Source organism: Somniosus microcephalus, chromosome 15 (genome assembly GCF_052327205.1).
Source record: "Somniosus microcephalus isolate GS21.2 chromosome 15, FLI_Smic_1.0, whole genome shotgun sequence".
Classification (NCBI taxonomy): Eukaryota; Metazoa; Chordata; class Chondrichthyes; order Squaliformes; family Somniosidae; genus Somniosus; species Somniosus microcephalus.
Window position 1 is genome coordinate 73,597,974 of NC_141001.1, and position 27,914 is coordinate 73,625,887.

Below are 27,914 nucleotides of genomic sequence, written 5' to 3' on the forward strand. Positions count from 1 at the left end.
ACCCTGGACTTCCTAACAAACAGACCCCAGTCTGTCAAATTAGGCAACCACACCTCCCCCCCCACCCCCGACCCTGAACACGGGGGTCCCACAAGGATGTGTGCTGAGCCCCCTCCTCTACTCCCTCTTCACCCACGACTGTGTGGCTGTTAATGGTTTCAACACCATCATCAAGTTTGCAGATGACACCACAGTAGTAGGCCAGATCACCAACAATGATGAGTCAGCCTACAGGGAGGAGGTCCAGCATCTCGTGAAGTGGTGCGCCGACAACAACCTGGCCCTTAACACCAAGAAAACAAAGGAAATAATCGTGGACTTCAGGAAGTCCAAAGGCGGAAGTCACACCCCCATCCACATCAATGGGGCGGAGGTGGAAAGGGTGGCCAGCTTTAAGTTCCTCGGAGTCCACATCACGGAAGACCTCTCCTGGTCCCTCAACACCTCCTCTCTGGTGAAGAAGGCCCAGCAGCGCCTATATTTCTTGAGGAGGCTGAAGGGATGTAATCTGTCACCCCCGATCCTCTCTAACTTCTACCGCTGCACTATAGAGAGCATCCTGACAAACTGTATCACGGTATGGTATGGCGGCTGTAGCTCCCATGACCGGAAAGCCCTGCAGCGGGTAGTCAAAACTGCCCAACGCATTACCGGCACCCGGCTACCGACCATAGAACATATATATCAGAAACGCTGCCTACGGAGGGCACGGACCATCATCAAAGACCCTACCCACCCCAGCCACAGTCTGTTCGCCCTCCTACCATCTGGAAGACGCTACAGATGCATTCGCACCCGTACGACCAGATTTAGGAACAGCTTCTTTCCCAGGGCTGTCATCCTACTGAACTCCACAAATAAACACTAAAGCCTGCACATCTGCCGATGCACTTTATTATGGTCATATTTATGCTAATATATATGTACAAATGTATGTTGAAATGTTTAAGTGTCCTAACCCAAATTGTACACTCTCGGGAGCCGCAAGCCTACATTTCGTTGCACTGCACTTGTGCACTAACAATGACAATAAAAGTTGATTTGAATGGAGGTGTTCCACAAAGCGGTCACCCAATCTGCGTTTAGTCTCCCCAATGTAGAGGAGACCACATCGTGAGCAGCGAATACAGTATACTAAATTGCAAGAAGTACAAGTAAATCACTGTTTTACCTGGAAGGGGTGTTTGGGGCCCTGGACAGTGGGAAGGTGTAAGGGCATGTATTGCATCTCCTGCACTTGCACGGGAAGGTGCCGGGCGAAGGGGAAAGGGTGCTGGGGGTGGTAGAGGAGTGGACTACGGTGTCGCGGAGGGAGCGGTCCCTACGGAATGATGAAAGTGGAGGGCAGGGGAAGATGCATTTTGTGGTGGGATCACGTTGGAGGTGGTGGAAATGGCGGAGGATGATCCGTTGAATGTGGAGGCTGGTGGGGTGAAAGGTGAGGACAAGGGGATATCGTGGTTCTTTGGTTCTGTCTTCACAAAGGAGGACACAAATAACCTCCCAGAGATGTCGGGGAACATAGGGTCTAATGAGAGGGAGGAATTGAATGAAATCAGTATTTGTAGGGAAATGGTGTTAGGGAAATTGACGGGATTGAAGGCCAATAAATCCCCAGGGCCTGATAATCTACATCCTAGGGTACTTAAGGAAGTGGCCCTAAAAATAGTAGATGCATTGCTGGTCATCTTCCAAAATTCTATAGACTCTGGAATAGTACCCATGGATTGGAGGGTAGCTAATGTTACCCCACTATTTAAAAAAGGTGGCAGAGAGAAAACAGGGAAATATAAACTGGTAGGTCTGACATCGGTAGTGGGGAAAATGCTAAAGTCCATTATAAAAGATGTAATAGCGGAGCACTTGGAAAACAGTGACAGGATCGGACAAAGTCAACATGGTAAATCATGCTTGACTAATCTACTGGAATTTTTTGAGGATGTAACTGATACAATAGATAAGGGAGAACCAGTGGATATGGTGTATTTGGACTTTCGGAAAGTTTTTGATAAGGTCCCGCGTAAGAGATTAGTGTGCAAAGTTAAAGCGCACGCAATTGGGGGTAAGGTACTTGGATAGAGAACTGGTTGGCAGACAGGAAGCAAAGAGTTGCAATAAATGGGTCCTTTTCCGATTGGCAGGCAGTGACTAGTGGGGTACTGCAGGGATCGGTGCTAGGACCCCAGCTATTCACAATATATATAAATGATCTAGACAAGGGAACTAGATGTAATATCTACAAGTTTACAGACGACACAAAGCTGGGTGGGCGTGTGTGCTGTGAGGAGGATGCAGAGAAACTTCAGTATGATTTGGACAGGTTGGGTGATTGGGCAGATGCATGGCAAATGCAGTATAATGTGGATAAATGCGAGGTTATCCACTTTGGTGGCAAAAACAGGAAGACAAATTATTATCTGAGCGGCAATAGATTGGGAAAAGGGGAAGTGCAACAAAACTTGGGTGTCCTTGTGCACCAGTCACTGAAGGTAAGCATGCAGGTGCAGCAGGCGGTTAAGAAGGCAAATGGTATGTTGGCCTTCATAGCGAGAGGATTCGAGTACAGGAGCAAGGATGTCTTGCTGCAATTGTACAGGGCCTTGGTGAGACCACACCTTGAGTATTGTGTGCAGTTTTGGTCACATAATCTGAGGAAGGATGTTCTTGCCATGGAGAGAGTGCAGCGAAGATTCACCAGACTGATACCTGGGTTGGCAGGAATGACGTATGAGGAGAGATTGGGTCGATTAGGCTTATATTCGCTAGAGTTTAGAAGAATGAGAGGGGATCTCATTGAAACTCATAAAATTCTAACAGGACTGGACAGACTAGATGCAGGAAGGATGTTCCCGATGGCGGGGGAGTCCAGAACCAGGGGTCACAGTCTCTAAAGATAAGGGGTAAGCCATTTAGGACAGAGATGAGGAGGAATTTCTTCACCCAGAGAGTGGTGAACCTGTGGAATTCTCTTCCACAGAAGGCAGTTGAGGCCAATTCATTAAATATATTCAAGAAGGAGTTAGATATATTTCTTAAGGCTAAAGGGATCAAGGGATATGGGGAGAAAGCAGGGACAGGGTACTGAATTTGGATGATAAGCCATGATCTCATTAAATGGCAGAACAGGCTCGAGGGCCGAATGGCCTACTCCTGCTCCTATCTTCTATGTTTCTATGTATCTATGTATGGGATACATACATACAGAACGGAAAGTCAAGTAAAGTGTCAAATTGCTATAACTGTTTTTGCCAAACAAAATAAGAGGAGGTTTTCCTTAGGTCTGCATCTAGGTACACTGGATCACCTGGGTGCAGCAAATATTGGAAAATAAGGTGATTGGAGCATACATCTGTAAAGGAGCCCAACAGATTTTTCCTCATTTAAATTAACAGAGGAATATGGTACACGTTCTTTCAGAGCCGTACGTTTCTATCTGCCTAATTTTTGATATTTGCTTCGCCCAGACAATCTCCCCTGTAGTTTTCAGACCCCAAAACTTCACGAACGCTGACTTAGTCACACATGTCCTCTGAAATAACAGGATTCTCAGATCTTTTCCTCAGAATTAACAAAAGAGTTTGCCTTTAAGCTTATTCTCTTTGATATCAGAATTACATATCAAAGAAACAACACTATTTTGACGTAACAATGACACACTCTCTTCCGGAATTACATTAAAAAATATTGCAAAAATAGAATTTTGACATACATTATGCAACAGTAAATGGAAGCCACAAGCATATGTGAAAGCGGCTGCATTAACTTTTTATAAATCTCTATCCACCAGACACAGTACATCCTTTTTACCTGAAATAAATACTTACAATCTTAACAGTGATACACAATACAGTCGCCAGTTTTACATTGGTGTTTGTTAGATCAACTGTCGTAATCCCCACATCCTTTGCCCTCAGCCGTCTAGGCCCTACACCCTGGAATTCCCTCCGTAAACCCCTCTGCCTTTTCTCCTTTAAGACCCTTCTAAAAAGCCACCCTTTTAACCAAGCTTTTTTTCACCCCTCCTAATATCTCCTTCTTTAGCTTGGTGTCAATTTTTGTCTGATTACTCTTCTGTGAAGCGCCTGGGTATGTCTATCTATGTTAAAACCCCTATATAAATGCAAATTGTTGTTATCGTCAGATTTAAGAGACCAGGATCCATTAGTTGGCTAGTAACATTTAAACTACTAAACCACTCGTACCACAGTGGCAGAACTGCAGATGCAATTTTTTTCATGAGGCAGATTATCATTCTCATTCGGTGATAATCTGGCGGAGCAGATCACCCTCCTATTGGATAATCTGGCGGAGCAGATCACCCTTCTATTAGTGGATAATCTGACGGAGCAGATCACCCTCCTATTGGATAATCTGGCGGAGCAGATCACCCTTCTATTAGTGGATAATCTGACGGAGCAGATCACCCTCCTATTGGATAATCTGACAGAGCAGATCACCTTCCTATTGGATAATCTGACGGAGCAGATCACCCTCCTGTTATTGGATAATCTGACGGAGCAGATCACCCTCCTATTGGATAATCTGGCGGAGCAGATCACCCCCCTGTTATGGGATAATAATCTGACGGAGCAGATCACCCTCCTGTTATGGGATAATCTGGCGGAGCAGATCATCCTCCTGTTATGGGACCTGCCTGATTTTCATTCCATTGATTTCAATCAGGCAGGTTCGACAACGGGCGGATGATCTGCTCCACCAGTTACCGCCCAGGCAGTGAAAATGAAAATCTACCTACATGGGTGTAAGATCTAAATTAATCAGCAGAAATGCTGGGAGTCAAGCCATTAACATCGGACCTGGCCTGAACAAGTGTCAGTATAAAAGTAGTAAATGCTTCACGATAGCAAAATACTGCAGATGCTGGAAATCCGAAATAACAACAGAAAATGCTGGAAAATCTCAGCAGGCCAGGCAACATCCGTGGAGAGAAAATAGAGTCAACGTTTTGGGTGAAAACCCTTTGTCACGACTAAAGAAGCACAGGAAATGAAATAGATTAAGAGGCCAGGCTGGGAGAGAACAAAAGAGAAGAGACATTAAGAGGTATTCAAAACGAGACGAGATGGTGATAGGACTAGTGGAGACAAAAGACGGCTCTAGATTGGGTGTGAAATGCGCTGGCAGAATGGGAGACAGCTGCCATGTGGGAGAGAGAAAAAAAAGAAAGGGGGGGTGGGAAAGGCCAAAACAAAGGTATGGATAAAAAATATAAGTAAAAATGTAATAGGGGCCGAGGTTATGATCTGAAATTGTTGAACTCGATATTGAGTCCGGAAGGCTGTAAAGTCCCTAATCGGAAGATGAGGTGCTGTTCCTCGAGTTTACAGTGAGCTTCCGTGGAACAATGCAACAAGCCGAGGACGGTGAGGTCCGAGTGGGAATGCGGCAGTGAATTAAAATGACAGGTGACCGGAAGCTCGGGGTCACCCTTACGGACTGAATGGAGGTGTTCCGCAAAGCGGTCACCCAATCTGTGTTTGGTCTCCCCAATGTAGAGGAGACCACATCGTGAGCAGCGAATACAGTATACTAGATTGCAAGAAGTACAAGTAAATCGCTGTTTCACCTGGAAGGGGTGATAAGTCACGGAACTTATCTCTTCCTATCTCAACTCTATCTTTTCTCCCCTTGTCCAGTCTCTTCCCACCTACATCCGTGACTCTTCGGACGCCCTCCGCCACTTTAACAGTTTCCAGTTTCCTGGCCCCAACCGCTTCCTTTTCACCATGGACGTACAATCCCTCTACACCTCCATCCCCCACCAGGATGGCCTGAGGGCGCTCCGCTTCTTCCTTGAACAGAGGCCCGACCAGTCCCCATCCACCACTACCCTCCTCCGCCTGGCTGAACTTGTTCTCAAATTGAACAACTTCTCCTTTGACTCCACTCATTTCCTCCAAATCAAAGGTGTTGCTATGGGTACCCACATGGGTCCTAGCTATGCCTGCCTTTTCGTGGGATATGTGGAACACTCTTTGTTCCAGTCCTACTCGGGTCCCCTCCCTCACCTCTTTTTCCGATACATTGATGACTGTATCGGTGCCGTTTCCTGCTCTCGCCCTGAACTAGACAATTTCATTCACTTTGCCTCCAATTTCCACCCTTCCCTCACCTTCACATGGTCCATCTCTGACTCTTCCCTTCCCTTCCTCGACTTCTCCATCTCCATCTCTGGGGATAGGTTATTGACCAACATTCACTACAAGCCCACTGACTCCCACAGCTACCTGGACTACACTTCCTCCCACCCTGCCTCCTGTGAGGACTCTATTCCATTCTCCCAGTTTCTCCGTCTCCACCGCATCTGCTCTGACGATGCCACCTTCCACACCAGTGCTTCAGACATGTCTTCCTTTTTCCTCAACCGAGGATTCCCCTCTACCGTGGTTGACACGTCCCTCGACCGTGTCCGTTCTATCTCCCGCACTTCTGCCCTCACCTCTGCCCCTCCCTCCCAGAACCACGATAGCGTTCCCCTTGTCCTCACCTTTCACCCCACCAGCCTCCACATTCAGCGGATCATCCGCCGCCATTTCCGCCACCTCCAAAGTGATCCCACCACCAAACGTATCTTCCCCTCCCCTCCCCTCCCCTTTCAGCATTCCGTAGGGACCGCTCCCTCCGAGACACCCTAGTTCACTCCTCTATCACCCCCAGCACCCCTTCCCCTTTGCCTGGAACCTTCCCGTGAAAGCACAGGAGATGTAACACCTGCCCTTATCCCTCCCCCCTTCCCACTGTCCGGGCCCCAAACACCCCTTCCAGGTGAAACAGTGATTTACTTGTACTTCTTGCAATCTAGTATACTGTATTCGCTGCTCACGATATGGTCTCCTCTACATTGGGGAGACCAAACGCAGATTGGGTGACTGCTTTGCAGAACACCTCCGTTCAGTCCGTAAGGGTGACCCCGAGCTTCCAGTCGCCTGTCATTTTAATTCACCGCCCCATTCCCACTCGGACCTCACCGTCCTCGGCCTCTTGCATTGTTCCACAGAAGCTCACCGTAAACTCGAGGAACAGCATCTCATCTTCCGATTAGGCACTTTACAGCCTTCTGGACTCAATATCGAGTTCAACAATTTCAGATCATAACCTCGGCCCCTATTACATTTTTACTTATATTTTTTTATCCACACCTTTGTTTTGGCCTTTTCCCCCCCCCCGCCCTTTCTTTTTTTTCTCTCTCCCACATGGCAGCTGTCTCCCATTCTGCCAGCGCATTTCACACCCAATCTAGAGCCGTCTTTTGTCTCCACTAGTCCTATCACCATCTCGTCTCGTTTTGAACACTTCTTATTGTCTCTTCTCTTTTGTTCTCTCCCAGCCTGGCCTCTTAATCTATTTCATTTCCTGTGCTTCTTTAGTCTTGACAAAGGGTTTTCACCCAAAACATTGACTCTATTTTCTCTCCACGGATGTTGCCTGGCCTGCTGAGTTTTTCCAGCATTTTCTGTTGTTATTTAGTAAATGCTTCACTTTAGTACTGAAACCATCTCGCTTACGAAGTGTCAATGGCATTTAGATTCAAGATAACAAATGTTGTTTTAATAATGGTTGAAAAGACCATTTTGAACGATGGAACTTGAGGGCTCGGATCAAAGCCCTTTCTTAATTAACCCATGACAAACTACTGATATCTGCGGTTTTCTGATATAAAAATTGGAACCTCACAATTTCATAATTTGTGACAGACCATTTCCTTTGAAGATTTCAGCCTCATTAAGTTTGCATTTCTATTTAAATAGCAACTTACTTCCACTTACAGTCGATTGAGTTGAAATGAATGGTGGATTAACAATTGCTATGTACACGTATCATTAGCTTTTTTTTAAACAGCTACCTATTGGCTAACTGGGGAGTTTGTTGCAAGATTTTGATCCAATCTTAAGGGTTCAGATGATTTCACAAGCCATGAAATCAAAGCTCAACATTCACTGTAGGCATAAACGCCCTGATGATTTTTAAATATACTATATAATGGGCCATAATTTGCGGCCATTACGAGGTGCGCACGCGCCCTTAGGGGCCGCGCAAGTTCCAGGTTTAGGCAGGCGAAGCGCATGCGCAAAAATCCGGAACTTGAGATCTGTCAAGAATTCTCCTGACAGATCATCCGCATCCCTGGGAGAAGGGCCTCCGCGGACGGAGAGTTGCGCTATTTGCCCAGCGAAAGCCCGTGAAATTCTTACGCCTGGTAAAAGCAGGCGTAAGGCCTGTTTTTACCAGCATAAGAGTTTTTTAGAAAATAGAAAAATAACATTTTATCACTCATTTATACATTAAAAACCCTGTCCAATAAGGTAAGTTTATTTTTCAAAAAATTACAATAAAAAAATATTTAATTAAATGGCATTTTAATTCATTTTAAATATGTAATTATAAAAAAAAAAAATTCATGTGTTTGTGTATTTTTTAAGTGATCCCCATTCATACTTGTGGCAGTTCCGTACATACGGAATCCCCATAAGTATGAATGGGGATCCCCTTCTTTCATTTGTTGGGCCGGCCCACGTGATCCCAGGGACGCTTGCGCACCGCATGCTACAACTGTGCAGGGCATTGGTGAGACCACACCTGGAGTACTGTGTGCAGTTTTGGTCTCCTTATTTAAGGAGGAATATACTTGCATTTGAGGCAGTTCAGAGAAGGTTCACTAGGTTCATTCCTGGGATGAAGAGGTTGTCTTATGAGGAAAGGTTGAGCAGGTTGGGCCTATACTCATTAGAGTTTAGAAGAATTAGAGGTGATCTTATTGAAACATATAAGATTCTGAGGGGGCTTGACAGGGTAGAATCTAGAACTAGGGGGCATAGTTTCAGAATAAGGGATCGTTCATTTAAGATGTAGATGAGGAGGAATTTCTTCTCTCAGAGGGTCGTGAATCTGTGGAATTCTCTACTCCAGAGAGCTGTGGAAGCTGAGTCATTGAATATATTCAAGGCTGAGATTAACAGATTTTTGAACTACAGGGGAGTCGAGGGTTATGGGGAACAGGCAGAAAAGTGGAGTTGAGACCAAGATCAGATCAGCCATGATCTTATTGAATGGCGGAGGAGGCTAAAGGGGCCGAATGGCCTACTCCTGCTCCTATTTCTTATGTTCTTATGACCACAATGTGCAATGTGGCAATACGTGGATTGGGGAGAAGTTGGCGACATTTTTTAAAAACAAAATTAGGCAGTTTTAAAAAAATTATTCATTTTTTTAATAGAGGCCTGGGAAGCCTCAGGGGATTGGGGAATCTTGGGGCACAAGTAAAGGAACTGGGTCAGGACCTAGGAACACTTGGCCTTGGGGCTGAGCCCTGGAAACAGATTTTACGTCAACTAAGCAACAGGCCTGAGGAGGGACCAGCAGTAGGAACGCTGGGGCTGCAGCAGTGGGAATGCTGGGGCTGCAGACTAAGGAGGAGAAGAGAGGACAAGACCAAGTTGGGAGGGATTGGAGCAGCGGTCAACATTGAAGGTGAAGGAGCTGAAGAAGATGCTGAGGAGAAACAGCACTCCAGGTTAGAGGACAGCAATCCGGAGATATGCCGATGGCAAGTTGGCAAAGGATCAAAGCAGGTTGGTGGGAGAACTCAGCAGACTCAGGTCTGGGAGGGACTGGAGCAGAGCTGAGGCTAGGTCCACAAGTGAGATTTTTAATAGTATAGAAGATATATTTATCTCTTTTACTCATGGGGTATTCTATTTTTTGTTGCTGCCACTAAATATCAGTGCAATCCTTGCCCTTGATGTATTAATACCTTCTGATCTCAACAAAGCAGTATTACTAAGTTTGATTGCACTCTAGATTATCAGGGTTTTGCATACCCAGTACATCTTAGAAGATCTTATCAGTTATACTGCTGTCTAAATACTCAGCATGCTCAGAGCCAAGAAGCTGTTTGATATAAATCACTGAAATAAAGTGATTTTAGGTTTCAAGTGCAACAACACTGAATACTACTAAATTATACACGCAATCTGGATGTCGAAAGATTCAAATCACATAAACATGCACGGTATAAACTGGGATGAAATACATCATTTTATTTAATCATTGTGGTTGTGATTTCAATAACTAGATTGATGTGGAAATAATCGATTTCAAAGGGAAAAATGCTGAGTTTGAAGTTATGAACGAAAGAACATAAGAAATAGGAGCAGGGGTAGGTCATAGGGACTGTCGTGCCTGCTCTGCCATTCAGTAAGATCATGGCTGAATATCCACATAAACTCCACCTTCCTGCACTGTCCCCATATCCCTTGATTCCCCTAGTGCCCAAAAAACGTGAGTATACTCAACGACTGAGCATCCACAGGCCTCTGAGATCGAGAATTCCAAAGATTCATAGCCCTCTGAGTGAAGAAATCTCTCCTCAGCTCAGTCTAAATGGCTGACCCCTTATCCTGAGACTATGTCCCCCTGATTTTAAACTACATTTGCAGATTTAGAATTATTGCTGTAATTGAACAACATGATTCTAAAATTTGCGATTAAGTAGTGGTGGCCAGTTCCTTTGGTTGCAAATTATTTCATACTTATACAAGAAATAACTTTACATACTGTGCCTGAATGGGTGCATATTTGATGTTTAACTGTGGAGTTTTTTAGAATTCTACATTTTTGGTGCCATTAATTTCAATGGTCTGTTTGTTTAAATATGTAAAAACAGGGTCAGTTTTATACTACAATATTGAATACATGTTTGTAATTAAATGAAGACTTTCACTAAGTGCAGAAAACAAATAGTCAAAACTTGTTTATAAACTTAACATGAACACTTGCGTGTCTGCATGCTTCTTTGCCTGTGTAGCCATCTATATCTTCGTGCCTGGATATCATCTGTGTTTGCCTGTCTGTGTATCTGTCCACGTGCCTTTCTAACTATTTGCCCTTGTGTTATTAAGTCATCCAGCCTCATCTAAATATTTTATTTCTCTATTCCTCACTCAGTATCCACCTTATCTGTTTCAAAATATTATTGATGATGCATTAGTAATTCAATGGAATCTGGAAGTAGTCATCTCCATTTCTAGTGATTAGTCACTTATAATGGTCAAAATCAGCTTTCCAAAACTACAGCACATATGATACTCTATAATTGCTAGTGTTTATAATGGTCATTGCAGTTTGGGTATAGTGCTCACTCTCCCCATTGCAGGGAGACAATTTGCTCAGCTATACACCATTGTTAACCTGCAGGAATTAGTGTGTGAATGATCCTGACAATGCCTCATAATATACAAAGAGATGCTGGAAACATGCAGCAAGTCTGTCAGCATCTACAGAGAGAAAAGACAGGTTAATGTTTCAGGTGCATACCCTTATTCAGATTTCTAGCGTTTGCAGGTTTTCCTTTTCATCATGCCATGACTGCACTATTAGCATATGAATGGCTGATGAGTCCTGCTGAGCATCCTGAGAGTGATTCAGTGACTGTACTGCACAGCAGTGCTGCTTAGCACTTGCCAGCATTCTAAAGCGTTGAACAGAAATTAGCTGATTGATCAACTGCTCAGCCCGTCGTCCTAACGTAGGGATCAGGTTCTCTTCCTAACGTAGGGATCAGATTCTCTTCCTAACGTAGGGATCAGATTCTCTTCCTAACGTAGGGATCAGGTTCTCTTCCTAACGTAGGGATCAGGTTCTCTTCCTAACATAGGGATCAGATTATCTTCCAGACGCAGGGATCAGATTCTCTTCCTGACGCAGGGATCAGATTCTCTTCCTAACATAGGGATCAGATTCTCCTTCCCGATGGCCCAAGAAGTATTTTGCTGGTTTTAATATTAGTAATTTTATTTTTTCATTCATGCATACTATACAGCAAGATCAAGTCTGGGAACGTTCCCTATCCCATTCCTAATTTGTCCAATGATTTCAACTCCAATGGGGAAGAAGATCATGCTGAATGTGGCAAAGGTGGCATTGATGAAAGCAAATCCGTTGAGGACTGTGGATCAGAATACGACATTGATGATGATGATGGTGGGCTCAAAACCACTGTTACTACAACAACTGACAATAACATAATGACGCATAATGATATTCATCCTCTAATAAGCGAGAGGGCAGAGAAGAGTGTGAAGAACAAAAAAAAATCTGAATTGTGCGACGTGGTGGAATGCCCTGCTTTCTATGGTGCAGTGCATGCCAGCTCTGAAAGCCACCATTTAGAGAACTGTTATTGATCTGAAATGCCACTGGACATGGTCCTTGCTTCTGAAAAGTTTAATCAGATCGCAGGAATAATGATTGCACTTCACTCAATCAAGTTGGCTTTGGAAGCTTAATGCCACAGAGATACCAACCTTCTTATAGCTGATGCTGACCATAAAGTTTATCATCACTCAGTTTGGATGGCCTTCATATGGCTATTGGCTTCAGCCATAAGAAACTGGATAAAGGAGCAAGGGTCCAATAATCTAAATGCTCTGCTCCAGTAGCTGCACAACCCAGAAGTTGCTTCTTCAAACTCCGACACGGATGATATTTTATTAATTGATGCACCTGCTGTAAGGAAAAAGTTGTTCCTTGTCGGAACAGTTGGTAGAAAAGCCTCCCTTGTGTGACTCTCGAGTCTGACTCGGAGATAATGCCAGCAGGTATTCCAACTGAAGCAGTGCCAACATCAATGAGTCCAAGAAAAATGAAACACTGTCGCTGAAGCAGTCATTGGAGCTGGTAATACAGACATCTGTTTCCCGGTCTCCTGCCTCTGCTATGCCAAGCACTAACAATCTTCATTCAGTTTTGAGACAAGAGATGTGCAGCAAGCATGTGGGCCCTGCAGAGTTTACATAATTGTCTTGTGTCAATAATAGCAGTTTCTGTTTAGGCTGAGCATGCATTTTCAGCAGCTGGAATCATTGCCACAAAACTCTGTTCTCGCCTTAGTGATGAGACTCTGATTTTTCAAAGCTTTTATACTGCTGCAAAATAGATGTCTGCAGTTTGTTGTTGATTAGTTCTTTTGTAGTCTGTCAAGTTTGAAAGGAATAGTAGTGTTGATTATTGGGTGTGTTGCTGCCTGTGTGGCATCATATTTGTTGGTGATTGATGCTGTGTTAAATGTACTTGTGGTGGAGTTTATTGCATGTAGTGCCACTTGGTTGTGAAAGTGGAGCGGAAGATGGATGGACATGCCGATCACGCTCTCCGTCTGAGACTAGTCATTGTGATCTGATCTGCTGAATCTGAATAATGCCTGCTGAAACTGAAGACAAGCTATGCAGAGCTGGCTAGAGAGGAATCATATGATTATTTTTATATTTTAAATGAAACGTAATGTTGTTATGTTCAGCATGAAAATAAATACATTTTGATCCATCTTGAAGACCATTAGCTATTGTGCCAACTTTGCAGCCTGGGTCCTGGGCACAATTCCTTACCCCATTATGGTAACTAGTTATCTTAATCTCTGGGTTATGCAAAATTGAATCCTGGAGGTGACAACAGACACCTTGGCTTGCAAGCCCCATTACTCGCTCGTTTTGGGGCGGCTGATACAGTCTTTTATCAATCCATATCGAATTATTCCTATAGGACTAGTGAAAATATTAAGTTGATGCAGGGTTTATGTTAATTTTACTTTGAATCCCAAAATGTTTCATTTGTTTTCCTCTTTTCTCACTGTTTTTCTCCACCCTCCACACTGTTAGGTGTTGATTCCTTCTGTGGGATGGTTCCATGGGCACCCTTCAGTACTTGACACTGATGTGTGTTGGACTATTTGACTATGGGAGGGCATCACAGCTTGACCCTGCTTCTCTCCTCCCCTGATGTCCACAAACATGAGCTTCTGTCATTTTATATTGTTTAAATCTCTTCTGTCTGTTCCTTTTTTTTAACCTCTATGCTGAAGTCATTTTGGCTCGGTATTCTGCAGCTTCTTCTCAGCAATGAATCTGTTTTAAATTGAATGTAAGATACCCAATTTATCCACGGCAATCTCTTGATTAACTTCTGGTGTTATCGGTGCTGATCCTTGAAGTTGGGCAAACCCGGATGCAACAGGGGCAACCACAGTCACAGTCTTTCTAAAAGACTGGAGAATGGCCACATTTATAATCGATGTTGTACAAAACAGACACAGCTCTAAATGCTAGCATTTTAGAACCGGAGTTGGCTGCATTGTATTAAACAATTAAACCATTGGCTGTTTACTGCACACCAAGAGGGCAGAACCCAATTCTCTGGCTTGCAATTTCCTGGATCCTGCGTATGCATAAATTATGCCGAAATTTACGTCAATTTCCGCACCAAACTTGCTAATGGGAACTTACCTGTGGCGCGTGTTTGCTTACGCTGGAATGTAAAAACCAGCCTAAAATAAGTGTAAATGCAGCGTCACCAATAGGGATGGCAGTGAACAGGCTGTGGTCTTCTGCCATTGCGCCTCACTGTCAGAGCCTTGGGTTTCCGCTGCTCTTCTTCCTCTCTCTTTATTATGCAGACCCGGTGTATGTCCACCGCAAAGGCCATTTCAGCTGCTTTAGTACTTCTGAATATGTAAGGTGATCGGGAAAAAAATTGTGTGCACTGAGTCTCATGAACTTTGGTTAATTATTTATTTACAATTCAAAGAGCACAAAACAACATAAAGAATAGGAATAGCCAAATACTAGAGTACAAGGCAATATTGACAAATATACAGCACGGAAAGTCCATTAAAGAATTAACTGCTGTCACAGCTCTTCTCGAGCAGAAATGTCTTTGAATTAACATCTTGAACATTGCTCACTTTCTCTTGTTCAAACTTGATTATTGAACATTTTCAAATGACAGTCACTTAAGAAGATTTCCCAAGTAACCACAGACGAGCTTTTATCCCATATTTTTAATGAAGCTGGGCCTCCAAACGAGCTTTAACAATATCAATCTTCATTTACACAGTTAATAATGATGTTGGATGATCAGATAAAATGTGACAATATTAATTTCTGTAAACGATTAATGATGATTAACACTATATCGTATAAATACAATGTTACAAAATAGAATGCTGATGTACATGTTGACTTGCATTATCCTGAGTTGAAAACTAGAGAGACACATTTGTGTAGCAACTAGGAAATGGTCATAGAGTCATAGAGTTTTACAGCACAGAAAGAGGCCCTTCGGCCCATCGTGTCTGCGCCGCCCATCCACCCCTGTCCTGTCTAATCCCATTTTCCAGCATTTGGTCCATAGCCTTGTATGCAATGGCATTTCAAGTGCTCATCCAAATGCTTCTTGAATGTTGTGAGGGTTCCTGCCTCTACCACCCTTTCAGGCAGTGAGTTCCAGATTCCAACCACCCTCTGGGTGAAAAAGTTCCTCCTCAAATCCCCTCTAAATCTCCTGCCCCTTACCCTGAATCTATGCCCCCTTGTTATTGACCCCCCTACTAAGGGGAAAAGTTCCTCTTTATCTACCCTATCTATGCCCCTCATCATTTTGTACACCTCAATCAGGTCCCCCCTCAGCCTTCTTTGCTCTAAGGAAAACAACCCCAGCCTGTTTAGTCTTTCTTCATAGCTGAGGCGCTCCATCCCAGGTAACATCCTGGTGAATCTTCTCTGCACCCTCTCCAAAGCAATCACATCCTTCCTATAGTGAGGCGACCAGAACTGCACACAGTACTCCAGCTGTGGCCTCACCAGCGTTTTGTACAGCTCCATCATAACCTCCCTGCTCTTATATTCTATGCCTCGGCTAATGAAGGCAAGTATCCCATATGCCTTTTTAACCACCTTATCTACCTGTTCCGCTGCCTTCAGAGATCTATGTACATGTACACCAAGGTCCCTCTGACCCTCTGTACTTCCTAGGGTCCTACCACTCATTGTGTATTCCCTTGCCTTATTTGTCCGTCCAAAATGCATCACCTCGCACTTTTCAGGGTTAAATTCCATTTGCCACTTTTCCGCCCATCTGACCAACCCGTTTATATCGTCCTGTAGCCTGAGGCTTTCCTCCTCGCAATTTACCACCCCACCAATTTTCGTGTCATCTGCGAACTTACTGATCATACCTTTTACATTCTCATCCAAATCATTTATGTAGATCACAAACAACAAGGGACCCAGCACCGATCCCTGAGGTACCCCACTGGACACAGGCTTCCAGTCACAAAAGCATCCTTCGACCATCACCCTCTGCCTCCTGCCACTCAGCCAGTTTAGGATCCAACGCGCCAAGGCACCCTGGATCCCATGGGCTCTTACCTTCTTGACCAGTCTCCTATGCGGGACTTTGTCAAAAGCTTTACTGAAGTCCATGTAAACCACATCCACAGCATTTCCCTCATCCACCCCCCTAGTCACCCCCTCGAAAAATTCAATCAGATTTGTCAGACATGATTTACCCTTGACAAAGCCATGCTGACTATCCCCGATTAATCCTTGCCTCTCCAAGTGGAGATTAATTTTGTCCCTCAGAATTTTTTCCAATAATTTCCCTACCACAGATGTTAGGCTCACTGGCCTGTAATTCCCTGGTTTATCCCTGCTACCCTTCTTGTATAGTGGTACTACATTAGCTGTTCTCCAGTCCTCTGGTACATCCCCTGTGGCCAGAGAGGTTCTGAAAATTTGTGTCAGAGCCCCTGCAATCTCCTCCTTTGCCTCCCACAGCAGCCTGGGATACATCTCGTCCGGGCCTGGGGATTTATCCACTTTTTGGCCTGCTAAAACCGCTAGCACCTCCTCCCTCTTGATGCTAATATGTTCAAGTATGTCACAGTCCCCTTGCCCGATTTCTATGTCTGCATCGTCTCTCTCCATAGTGAACACAGATGCAAAAAATTCATTTAAAACCCCGCCTACATCATCTGGCTCTACACACAGATTGCCACTTTGGTCCCTAATGGGCCCTACCCTTTCCCTGGTTATCCTCTTGCCCTTAATATACTTATAAAACATCTTAGGATTTTCCTTTATTTTGCTCGCCAGTGTTATTTCATGGCCCCTCCTCGCCCTCCTAATTTCTTTTTTAAGTATGCCCCTGCACTTTTTATACTCCTCTAGGGCTTCTTCCGTCTTTAGTCTTTTGTAACTGCCAAAAGCCCCCCTTTTATTTCTAATGCATTTTTGTATATCCCTTGTCATCCAAGGTTCCCTTTGCTTGTTGGTCCCACCCTTGACCTTTACAGGAACATGTTGGCGTTGTACTCTCTCTATTTCCCTTCTGAAAGTCTCCCACTGTCTTGATGTGGATTTTCCTATAAGTAGCTGCTCCCAGTCCACTTTGGCCAGATCCTGCCTTATCATATTAAAATCGGCCTTCCCCCAATTTAGAACCCTTATTTCCGGGCCGTCTTTGTCTTTTTCCATGACCACCTTAAATCTCACCGAATTATGGTCACTATCGCCAAAATGCTCTCCTACTGACACTTCCACCACTTGCCCGGCTACATTCCCCAGAATTAGGTCCAGTATCGCCCCCTCTCTTGTAGGGACTTTCTACATGTTGGCTCAAAAAGCTCTCCTGGATGCACTTTAAGAATTCTGCACCCTCTAAGCCTTTCACACTCTGACTATCCCAATTTATATTGGGGAAGTTGAAATCCCCCACTATTATTACCCTATTATTTTCGCACTTTTCTGAGATTTGCCTACATATCTGTTCCTCTATCTCCCCCTGACTGTTTGGGGGCCTATAGTACACTCCCAGCAAAGTGCTTGCCCCCTTTTTGTTTTTAAGTTCTACCCATATGGCCTCATTAGAGGAACCCGCTAATATATCATCCCTCCTTACAGCAGTAATTGACTCCTTAATTAATATTGCAACACCCCCTCCCCTTTTACACCCCCCTCTGTCTCGCCTGAAGATTCAGAAAAATGGTAGAGCAGGTCAGAGTCTGAGAACACTTTGGTAAAAGTGACCACAATATGGAAAAGAGAATGAGCACATCCGACTTTAGAACGGTAGATTATGAGGGATGAGGTAAAGAAGCTGCATTGAGTAGCAGTATTGAGAGGAGTAAAGCATGGAAGAAAGGGGTTTAAAAATGCCATGCACAGCGTACAGAACAGATACGTACCACTAGGGAAGAAGCATAACTGAGGGAAAAGGCTGGTCCAAGGTGACTATAAAAATAAGGTACAGGAGGTTAAGAAACTGGTCAGGAGAACAAAATAGCAAATGTGGTTAAGATAGGAGGAAATATTAAGTGGCAAGAATTTCTATAAATATATTTCCAGCAAGCAAATGGAAAAGGGAAAGTTGGGGCCATTGAAACATACCAAAGGCGACCAAAGGATAATAAATATACAAAGTGAATTATTTTTCTCTGTGTTCATGGACATGATCAAGGGCAGGCTCCACAGCAGGGAGGGGAATTTCTAGGGAGTTGGGTGCTGAATATATTAAATATATAAACTATTTTAAAACTTGTAGTAGAGATAGAAATAAAGCAAGGAATACAGAAAATTTCAAATTAAAACAAAACACACTGGTGCCTAAATTCGATGGCACCCGATAGCAGGCGTGAAATGGTTGGCAGCTGGATTTGCACGCCAGAAGAGAGAGGCCTGAGGACCATCCTAAATTTGTCCTTGTTGGAATAACTCTGGTGAGCTGTGGGCACCAGTTGGGCACCCTCCACAGCTCGGCCTTTGGCCATCCGAGCCAGATATGCCCAGGGAATGGGGAGGGGAAGGCAAACGGGAGCTGGGGGGGGTGGTGGGCGGAGGTGCACATGGGCTGGCAGTGACCCACGGTATGAATGTGGAGGCAGGAGGAACACTTCTGCTCCTCTTGGCTCCACATTAACGGTGACTTTAAAAAAGACTTGCCTGCCAGTTTCTTTGGTGGCCTTCAGGACTTTAAGGACTACTGATTAGGCCGCTATAGAGCCTGAAAAACTAGTTGGAGCTCATGCAATCCAAGCTCCGTCTAGTCTTAATGAATTTTCCAGAAGTGGGTGCAGGGCCTTAATTTCAATATTGAAATGAGGCCTGCGCTTATTTCTGGCAGGCACCTGGGTTGCCTAAAAAAAGGTACTGATGAATTTAGTGGCAGCCCAAACGTACATGCAAGTCGGACTTAGGCCATTGCTCTGCTAAATTTGTCATTGTTGCATCTGCTTTATGCCCATGAAATGAGTGCAACCGTGCTGAATTTATGCCCAAGTAAGTGCCTAGCGGGTTGGTCAGCATCTGAAAGAGAAAGGTATCTTAATATTTTGAATGGAGCCCTTTATGAGAACTTTGGATTTTGATGAAGGGTCTGACTACAGAGTTGACCAATATACTGTTTGAGATGCTGATTGGCCAGTTATGTATTTCTAGCATTTTCACTTTTTTTTAAAAAGAATTTCTCTTGTGGAGCTTTCCCCACTTTAGATGCAAAAACAGTCGAAGCTTTAGCTGACTAAACTCAGCGTACAGTTATACAGTGATTGAAAGTAAAACACTTTGAGCAGGACTAGACTGGAAGGCAAATCAAGTGCATCTTGGTTCTTTCCACTTAAATGGAGGTTGTGAGGGTAAACCTTAGTAATTCTCACCCTTTCTTTTCCCTACAGCCACAGGGACTTGAAACCAGAAAATTTATTGTTGGATGAAAAGAATAACATCAGAATAGCAGACTTCGGAATGGCTTCACTGCAGGTTGGAGACAGCTTGTTAGAAACCAGTTGTGGGTGAGTTCTCATTTTACTGTTGTAATAAAGGAAACAAAATATGTTTTAATAAATGCCTGCTTCAGATGTTTAATTTGTTCACATCAACGGCGTTATTTATTTAAATGCAAATAGCTAGCATAAATGTGCAAGCAAAATTTTTGAAAACGATTTTATTTATTTTGATGTGTGTTATAATTCAGATCGGAATGTATTGGGATTTACTGAGATATCGTCAAACCTCAGAAAACGTATTTCTTTCTTGAACTCCCATTAATCTTGATTTAGATTTTTGAAAGTGCTCAGTGTTTTAGCTGCATTTAGCTATTATAAACAGCGTTCGCTGTTGATTTTAATTCAAACAACAGTGATGGTAATAATTCACATACACTGTGTCAGACAAGTAACTCTTTATAACACTGACAACAAATGGCAACTCAGCAAAATGTATGAGGCTATTATCTTCCAATGACAATGTTGCGTGAAATAATTTTTCACTGTGGAATGCGTCTTAATCCATCTCAATGAATAACCAGAGAGATTGTGGTACCCTTCCAAGTTCAAAGATACTGGAAACTGTGGAGTCATCAACGCAGAGATGCAAAAACATTTTTTTTAAATAATCCCCTTCAATATTAGTCAGCTTGAAAGTTACTGTTTGTAAAAAAAAAAAAAAAGTGACTATAATGAAAAACATGGTTTGGTTATAGTCGTGCTTGAGTTTGACTGCTACCCTACACATGGGTGTAGTGACAGCAGAATACATAGAGGATGCTCATCAGAAAGCAGCAGTTCTCACTCAAAAAATAATTCTAGAGTGCCACCAGACATGATGACCCGCAGGTTCCAGTGGGTTTTTAAACTTGCTGTCACAAATGGGAATTCCTGTTACTGGTATCTTTACAGCACTTGTGTCAAAATCAGGTGGGGAAATATCAGATTAATATTTTTTTAAATTATTACTGAGTATGAAAAACTCTCTTTTATTACTTGCTTGCTATTTTTTTTTCCTCATCATTTTTCTCCCCATTTCTCCCAAAGTTGCTGAGTCTTGCTTGGGGTATGGTTATACTGGTGCCGGCATCTCTCTGGCACCTCGCCCCAGTGACGGTTCTTCATGTGTATGCCTAGACTGCGAGTGACAGCAGGCTATTCATTCGTGAGAGGCATCAAGGCCGAATGCAACTCTGTCCTTCACCCAATGCCCACATGTGCACTTTCCAGCAGAGGTCAGTAGAGGGCGATCAAGAACAGGAACTGCATCTGATATTTCCCATCCTAATCCAAGGACACTGATCCTTTCTGGAGCACTGTCATTGCTGTCCCAGCCTTCTGGTCTGTATGGCTTACAGCTACACCAGGCAATGCCTTTGGCCACTAGGCCGTTGTGGAAGCGTCTGTACATACAACAGCAACAACAACTTATATATTTATATAGCCCCTGCAACATATAAAACGTCCCAAGCTGCTTCACAGGAGCATTATCAAAAAGTACAGTTTTTTACATAAAATTATTTTTAGGCACGGTTGTGGGTAAGTCAGATAACGACAACATTTTTGCTCAAAATTATAAACAAACAAAATCATTTTCACACCTCGGCAGCAGGGTATTCAGTGTAACCATACAGCTGAAAATGAGACCAAGGATAAATTCAAGATCAGTTAACGAAGACAAGTTATTGGTAATTCACTGTCACCATCTGAACAAGCTAAGCATCTGCAGTTCATCAGGATTACCTAATACTGTTTAGCCCTTCAGTCAGAAGCCTTTAGTTGAGATCCGTTAATGCACGTGCTTATTTGAGATACTTGTAGAAGACTTTTTGAGACACACAATGAAATTGACAGCAAACCTACTGAAAGGAAAAGACCTGTGCTATTATTATTTGACATATGCAGAAAGGTTTACCTCACACACATCCAAGGTCACTGCAAATACATGAATGGCCATCAACTCCAAATCATTTTAACTAAGACTCATTCAATTTGTTTTCAAGTGTGATCTTCTTTCACGTTACTCATTCCTAAAAATGAGCACCATCTGTTTAAATGAATTTGAAACCCGTCAATCTTTGATCCCAAATCTCCCTCCTAATATTTCCCTGATGTTGGTCTGCACAAGTGACTTGATAGATCTGTATATTTGTATTTTATCTTTTTGAAACAACCATGTGACCCCCCCATACTTTCTGGCATAGTCATTTAATTTTCACTGAATTGTGTGCTCAAAGTGAGGGATATTGCTGGTGAGGAATTAACACTTTAGGTCTTGGTGTCGGCAACAAGCACTCCTGGGTCAGGTAAAATATAGATTAGTGGCCTAACACTCTGCCTGAAACCCAAGAACATTGCCACCTTAGCAGTGTGACGTTTTCAGGATGAGCCATCCTGTGTGTCTCTTCAATGCAAATTAGTGTCAAATTGTACACAATTTTGTGTTGCGCATTTACCCGCTAGGAATTAATTTGATGTACAGCCAGCAGATTAGAGAGAGTCTGTAGTCACATCATTCTGTGCTAAATTAAACCCAGCTCGCAGAGATGAAAAGCACTAACCTACGATGTTACTATAATGATTAAATTATTCACAAAGGGGAGGATCCCACCAACTCCGGTTTCTTCCAGTTCATTGCATCAATAAAATGAGCATAATTACCACAAATCAGGGTGTACAATGTTTTAAAATTTTCTCATGTATAGTGAAGCCAATTTGGTAACCATGCCGCGATATTAACAAAGGTTTTTTTTAAACTTTCCCTACGTATTTCTCACTGTTGTTTGTGCAGTCTGGGTAAATTGAGAGCCTCTCCCTACAGTGCTTTGAAAATGATTTAAAACTGAGCTGTGACATAAAGCTTTAGCAATATATTTATCAAGAATACATGCTGTGTGCAAAAACTAGAAAGTGCACAAGAACTGCATCTAGAAATGATCAGATGGTAGAGAGTTCAGCAGTGCTTCTGATCTCACTGATGTCTGAAACTGTTACTTTCCTTTAACTAGAATACTTGGCCATCAATGACAAATTATTCGAACAGCTTTTGTTGGCTTTAAAAAAAAAAATGTTATTTCTGCCATGACAGCTAGTCTTCTAACCTGCGGAAAATGTCATGAGGGTGAAGACATGGCCAAATGCCCAAGGGCGTGATCAAATGGGCAGTAAATCAGAAGCTGCTTTACATCTGAGTGGTCACAACCCCTTTATTCCCTTTGATACAGCATGTAGAACCTAGAACAATAGGAGCAGGAGTAGACCATTCGGCCCTTCGAGCCTGCTCCGCCATTCAATATGATCATGGCTGATCCTCTATCTCAATACCATATTCCCGCTCTCTCCCCATACCCCTTGATGCCTTTTGCGTCTAGAAATCTACCTATCTCCTTCTTAAATATATTCAATGACTTGGCCTACACTGCCTTCTGTGATAGCGAATTCCACGGGTTCACTACCCTCTGAGTGAAGAAATTTCTCCTCAGCTCAGTCCTAAATGTCCTACCCCGTATCCTGAGACTGTGACCCCTCGTTCTAGACCCCCCAGCCAGAGGAAACATCCTCCCTGCATCCAGTCTGTCTAGCCCTGTCAGAATTTTATACGTTTCATATAAGCAGGAAACAAAATTATCTGTTCAGAAATTAGGTTGCTACCTTCAAATTGAGGGTCGAGTTGGAAGGACTGTGACAGTGCTAGACATGAATTGATTGCCACAGCTCCACCTACCCTGATTGGTGTGTATGTGGACCTGAAGTTGTCAGATTGACAGGCTGCATTTTTTTCCCCATTTTACATTTGACTTGATGTGGCTTGAAAGTCCCACCTCCTGACATCTCAGTGTGTTGCTCCTGCTCTGAGTCAATGCTACTGAGAGGCAGGGCTGCCCTAGCCTCCTTTGTGCACTGAATGTGGCCTCCATACTACAGTGTCAGCACTGGGGAAAATTGCTGCTTTCAGTCTGATCCATTGTGGTCTCTTAAAGATCTAGGAATTGGGCACCACATGTCAAATTCTGTCATGTGTAATAACAAGATGCCATCAAATCTCAGATTGTCCAATGAAGGCATTCCTGCTCATGCATCAGCCAAGTTGGGAATGACTAGAGTGGAACACCGTTCAAGGAAATTAACTTGCAGAAAATAAACACAGCAAAAAATGGAGTGAAAAGAGCAAATGCTGGAATCTGAAATAAAAGCAGAAAAAAATGGGCGTATATGTGAAGTCGGTCAGTATCTGAAAAGAGAAAAGACAGGCCTTGAAGAAAAACAAGATTATTTTAAAGGTCACTTTAAGCGATATAGGCCCTGAATTTACATTGACGCTGGAATAGCATTTCTACTTTGTGACGCCTGAAAATTGGGATGACTCCTGCTTCTGCCAGGTTTCCACCTGTATTTGGTGTGGCAGTGTTTCTGGTTGGTTCTGAGGGCTCTTCGATCTGTGCGCCTCTCCTGCCTGGGTTTGTTTCAATATATGCAAATGAGGGAAAACATCATAAGCAGGCCGAAATCTCATGGTTTGCATTTCCAGTGCACCAAGGTTACGTTAGAACAAAATAAATGAGGTGTTGCCATTGGCAGCATCAGCTGATACTGTCAGAAGTGCTTCAAGTTTGTAGCCTGGAGAAGTTTGAAACAGTAATTGCTTTTGTTTGAAGAGCTGTTTTGGAGCACTTTTCTTTTTTGCAGTGCACCTGTACAGAGCTGACCTTTCCTCTGAGAGCACGAGGGTTGAAAGACCACTGTAACATTATTGCTTCCACTCAAAGTAAGAGGTTCTGTGTCAGCACAGTGGAATACCCAAAGGACATTCCTTGTCTTCTGTTTTCAGAGGTGGAGGTGCAATACAGAATGGAGGAACGGAGAGTGAGGCAGCATTTCAAGGAGGTTGCACCCTGCAAAATATTACCCTCCCCAAAGAGTTTATCGGCTAACCAGGTCGTATGGAGATCTCACAGAGCAGCTCTGCATGAGAAGAGTATCAATGGTGTGGAGATGCCGGAGTTGGACTGGGGTGGACAAATGTAAGAAGTCACACAACACCAGGTTATAGTCCAACAGCTTTATTTGAAATCACAAGCTTTCGGAGCGCTGCTCCTTCTTCAGGTGAAGTGGAGAAATGCATAAAGACACAGCTTATATAGTCAGAGAATCATGTCAGATGTTTACAGGTAACCTTTCCGAGGTGTGATAAATGGCAGTTGGAAAGGTTACCTGTAAACATCTGACATGATTCTCTGACTATATAAGCTGTGTCTTTATGCATTTCTCCACTTCACCTGAAGAAGGAGCAGCGCTCCGAAAGCTTGTGATTTCAAATAAAGCTGTTGGACTATAACCTGGTGTTGTGTGACTTCTTACATGAGAAGAGTATGTTCATGAAAGAGACTATAGACAAGCTGTGCCAACTTTTTCCCATGAAGACCTGTGGCCAAGTTCATCTGCCCAAACAGCTCTGTCTGCGGTTGTAAACATAAGAACATAAGAAATAAGAGCAGGAGTAGGCCATTCGGCCTCTCGAGTCTGCTCCGCCATTCAATAAGATTATGGCTGATCTTCTACCTCAACTCCACCTTCCCGCACTATCCCCATATCCCTTGGTTCCCTTAATATCCCCAAAATTATCGATCTCTGTCTTGAATACACTCAACTACTGAGCCCTCCACAGCCCTCTGGGGTAAAGTTACCACCAGACACGACTTCAATGCCACCAGCTCCTCATCAGCAGCTGCAGGGGACCGATGTAATACCACGCAGGATGTCATCTAGCCATGCATTTGTCAGGTTACCGACGGCATTCTCGGGAGCGCTGGGGAGTTCATTCAATTTGGCATGACAACAGCATGATCGAGCCATCCAATGTTATCATGCAGCAAGTTTCCCAAAAAATCAGGGTGCAATAGATGGCATGCACATAGCATTGCCAGCTCCTCCTGTAAGGCCTCCGAGGGATGATGTGCTTTGATGTTCCAACAGAACTTCCTGAATAGAAAGGAGTTCTGTTTGCAACATGTTCAAATTGCTCCAAAGAATTCTCCATGTCCGTGTCAAATTTGCTGGAAGCTGTCATGACAGCTTTGTCCTCAGGAATTCTAGCCTCCCTGACCTGTTCACGGAAGAAAGGCAAGTTAGCGGATAGTTTTTGGGTGATAAATCGTACTATTTGCTACTCTGGATAATGATCCTTCTGTGCGTTGCAAGAAGGGAAGCTAAGGAGCGCTATAGTGAGGCAACTGCATCTACAGGAAACTTTGTGATATCCGGCACCGACGGGACCGGCGTGTTGCCGATCTATCAAAACTGCCGTACATACAAAGTTAATGTTGAAGCATACGGAGGTTTTCATCTCCGTATCTGACAACAAACACTGTTGCTTAACAACAGCTTCTAAAGAGTCGGCTGCAGCTGCAAGCGTCTGTAGCTGAAGCTGTTGCTATAGTTACAGACCTTGCAGTGGCTGACTGGGGAAAAAAAAAAGAACGAGATCTTAAAAAAAAAACTTACAGAAAACGGCTCCTGATTTTTGCCGTTAGATCGAGTACTCCGGACATACAACCTCCGGATAAACCAAAGTTTCCTGTATTAGAGTTGTCATAGAGAAAGCTATATGGGTCTGTTGCACATCAGCCCTCTCTGCCCTTACATCTTACTTCCCCTGGGTGTCTAACATGTCTTTCATAGAGTCATAGGCCTAGAAATTCGGTTGGTTGCGCCAGCGATTAGCGCCTAAAGAGCCCAAGAATTAAGCCGTTACCCAATGTTCGGGCGGGCGCAATGAAGATAGCGACACCTCCCATATTGCGTATCCATTTAGCGCCAGCGCTAACTCTTAGCGCCCGCGTGCGCAGGCAGTTAATGACGTAATTTCAGTGTGCAACGCCTTTTTGGCACCCCTGATGTGATATTCGGTGGCGCCCGGAACCTTTCCGCTTGGCGCTATTAGTGACAGTTGGATGGAACGTTCCCAGGCCCTTCTCGGAGTCGGGGGGCGCTATTTAAAGGGGACAGCTCTAGTACAAAAGCTGCAGACACTTGGCCTGTTCATTCTGTTCGTTGCTGGAGAGAGTTGGTGAACTACTGTTGCACACTATTTTTCGGATTTAGCCTTCGAAGACTTGGGACCTGCAGGCCTGTCCGGAGCAGTTGGAGCGCTAGACATTACTGCGTGTTGCCCATCTGGCATAGCAATGGGAGCTGCTTTGGAGGGGAATGTCCTCATGGCCGGACACTTGGAAGGGGCACAGAGACGGCGGGAGAGAGGGCCGGGATTGGCCAGAAGGAGGAGGGGCAATGGAGGTCGGCCAATCCGACGATACACTGCGAGGGTTTTCAGGCAGCAGGTGTCATACCTTACCATGTCCGAGGAGCAGTGTCTGCGAAGGCTCAGATTCGGTAAGGAGGTTGTGACTGAGCTGTGCCACCTGCTTGCTGAGGATCTGCAGCCGCGTCTACGGTGCAGGACCTCTCTGTCGGTTGCCGTCAAAGTGACTGTTGCCCTGAACTTTTACGCAAGCGGATCCTTTCAGTCAGCCACTGGGGACATCGCAAATATAACACAATTTGCAGTGCATTGTTGCATCTGGCAAGTGACAGCTGCCCTCTATAGAAGGAGGCGTCAATTAATCACCTTCCCTGTGACCCTGGAGAAGCAGGCGGAGCGCGCGCAGGGCTTTGCTGCTATTGCGGACTTCCCCATGGTGCAGGGGGCCATAGATTGCACACACGTGGCTTTGTGGGCGCAATTGCAGAATCCAGAGGAGTTCCGCAACCGAAAGGGGTTCCACTCCCTCAATGTCCAGCTGGTCTGTGACCACCGCCAGATGATAATGGCAGTCAACGCACAATTCCCTGGGAGCAGCCACGATGCATTCATCCTGCGGCAGACCTCAGTTTCTGACCTTTTTGAGGGCCCGGCTCACCCACGAGGCTGGCTTCTGGGCGACAAGGGCTATCCTCTCTGCCCATGGCTCATGACCCCACTCCATTTGCCCGCCACCCCGGCAGAAGAGCTTTACAACAGCAGCCATCAGGCGACCAGGAACATTGTCGAGCACACTATTGCTGTGCTCAAACAGCGTTTCCGCTGTCTGGACCATTCGGGGGGAGCCCTGCAGTACTCGCCGGAGCAAGTGGGTCGCATCGTCGTCGTCTGCTGCATGCTCCACAACTTGGCCATTCGACGAACCCAGCCAATGCCAGCCGACCCTCAAGGTCCAGCAGAGCAGGCGGACGAGGAGGAGGAGGAGGAGGAGGAAGAGCAGGCGGACGAGGAGGAGGAGGAGGAGCATGCGGAGGAGGAGGAGGA

At 44.3% G+C, this 27,914-nt stretch overlaps 1 protein-coding gene across 11 annotated transcripts in view; it reads left to right on the plus strand.

Annotated features, from left to right (window-relative positions):
• The window catches only part of LOC147107033 (serine/threonine-protein kinase BRSK2), a 1,115,513-nt gene that overhangs the window by 815,050 nt on the left and 272,549 nt on the right, over positions 1-27,914 (plus strand). For 10 of the 11 annotated variants that reach the window (XM_086008028.1, XM_086008027.1, XM_086008038.1 and 7 more), the window contains one exon: positions 19,523-19,639. In XM_086008028.1, coding sequence (XP_085864154.1) covers positions 19,523-19,639 — 117 coding nt within the window. Of the gene's footprint in view, positions 1-19,522; positions 19,640-20,664; positions 20,848-27,914 lie in introns of those variants that run through there. The other variant, XM_086008035.1, reaches the window with a different exon arrangement.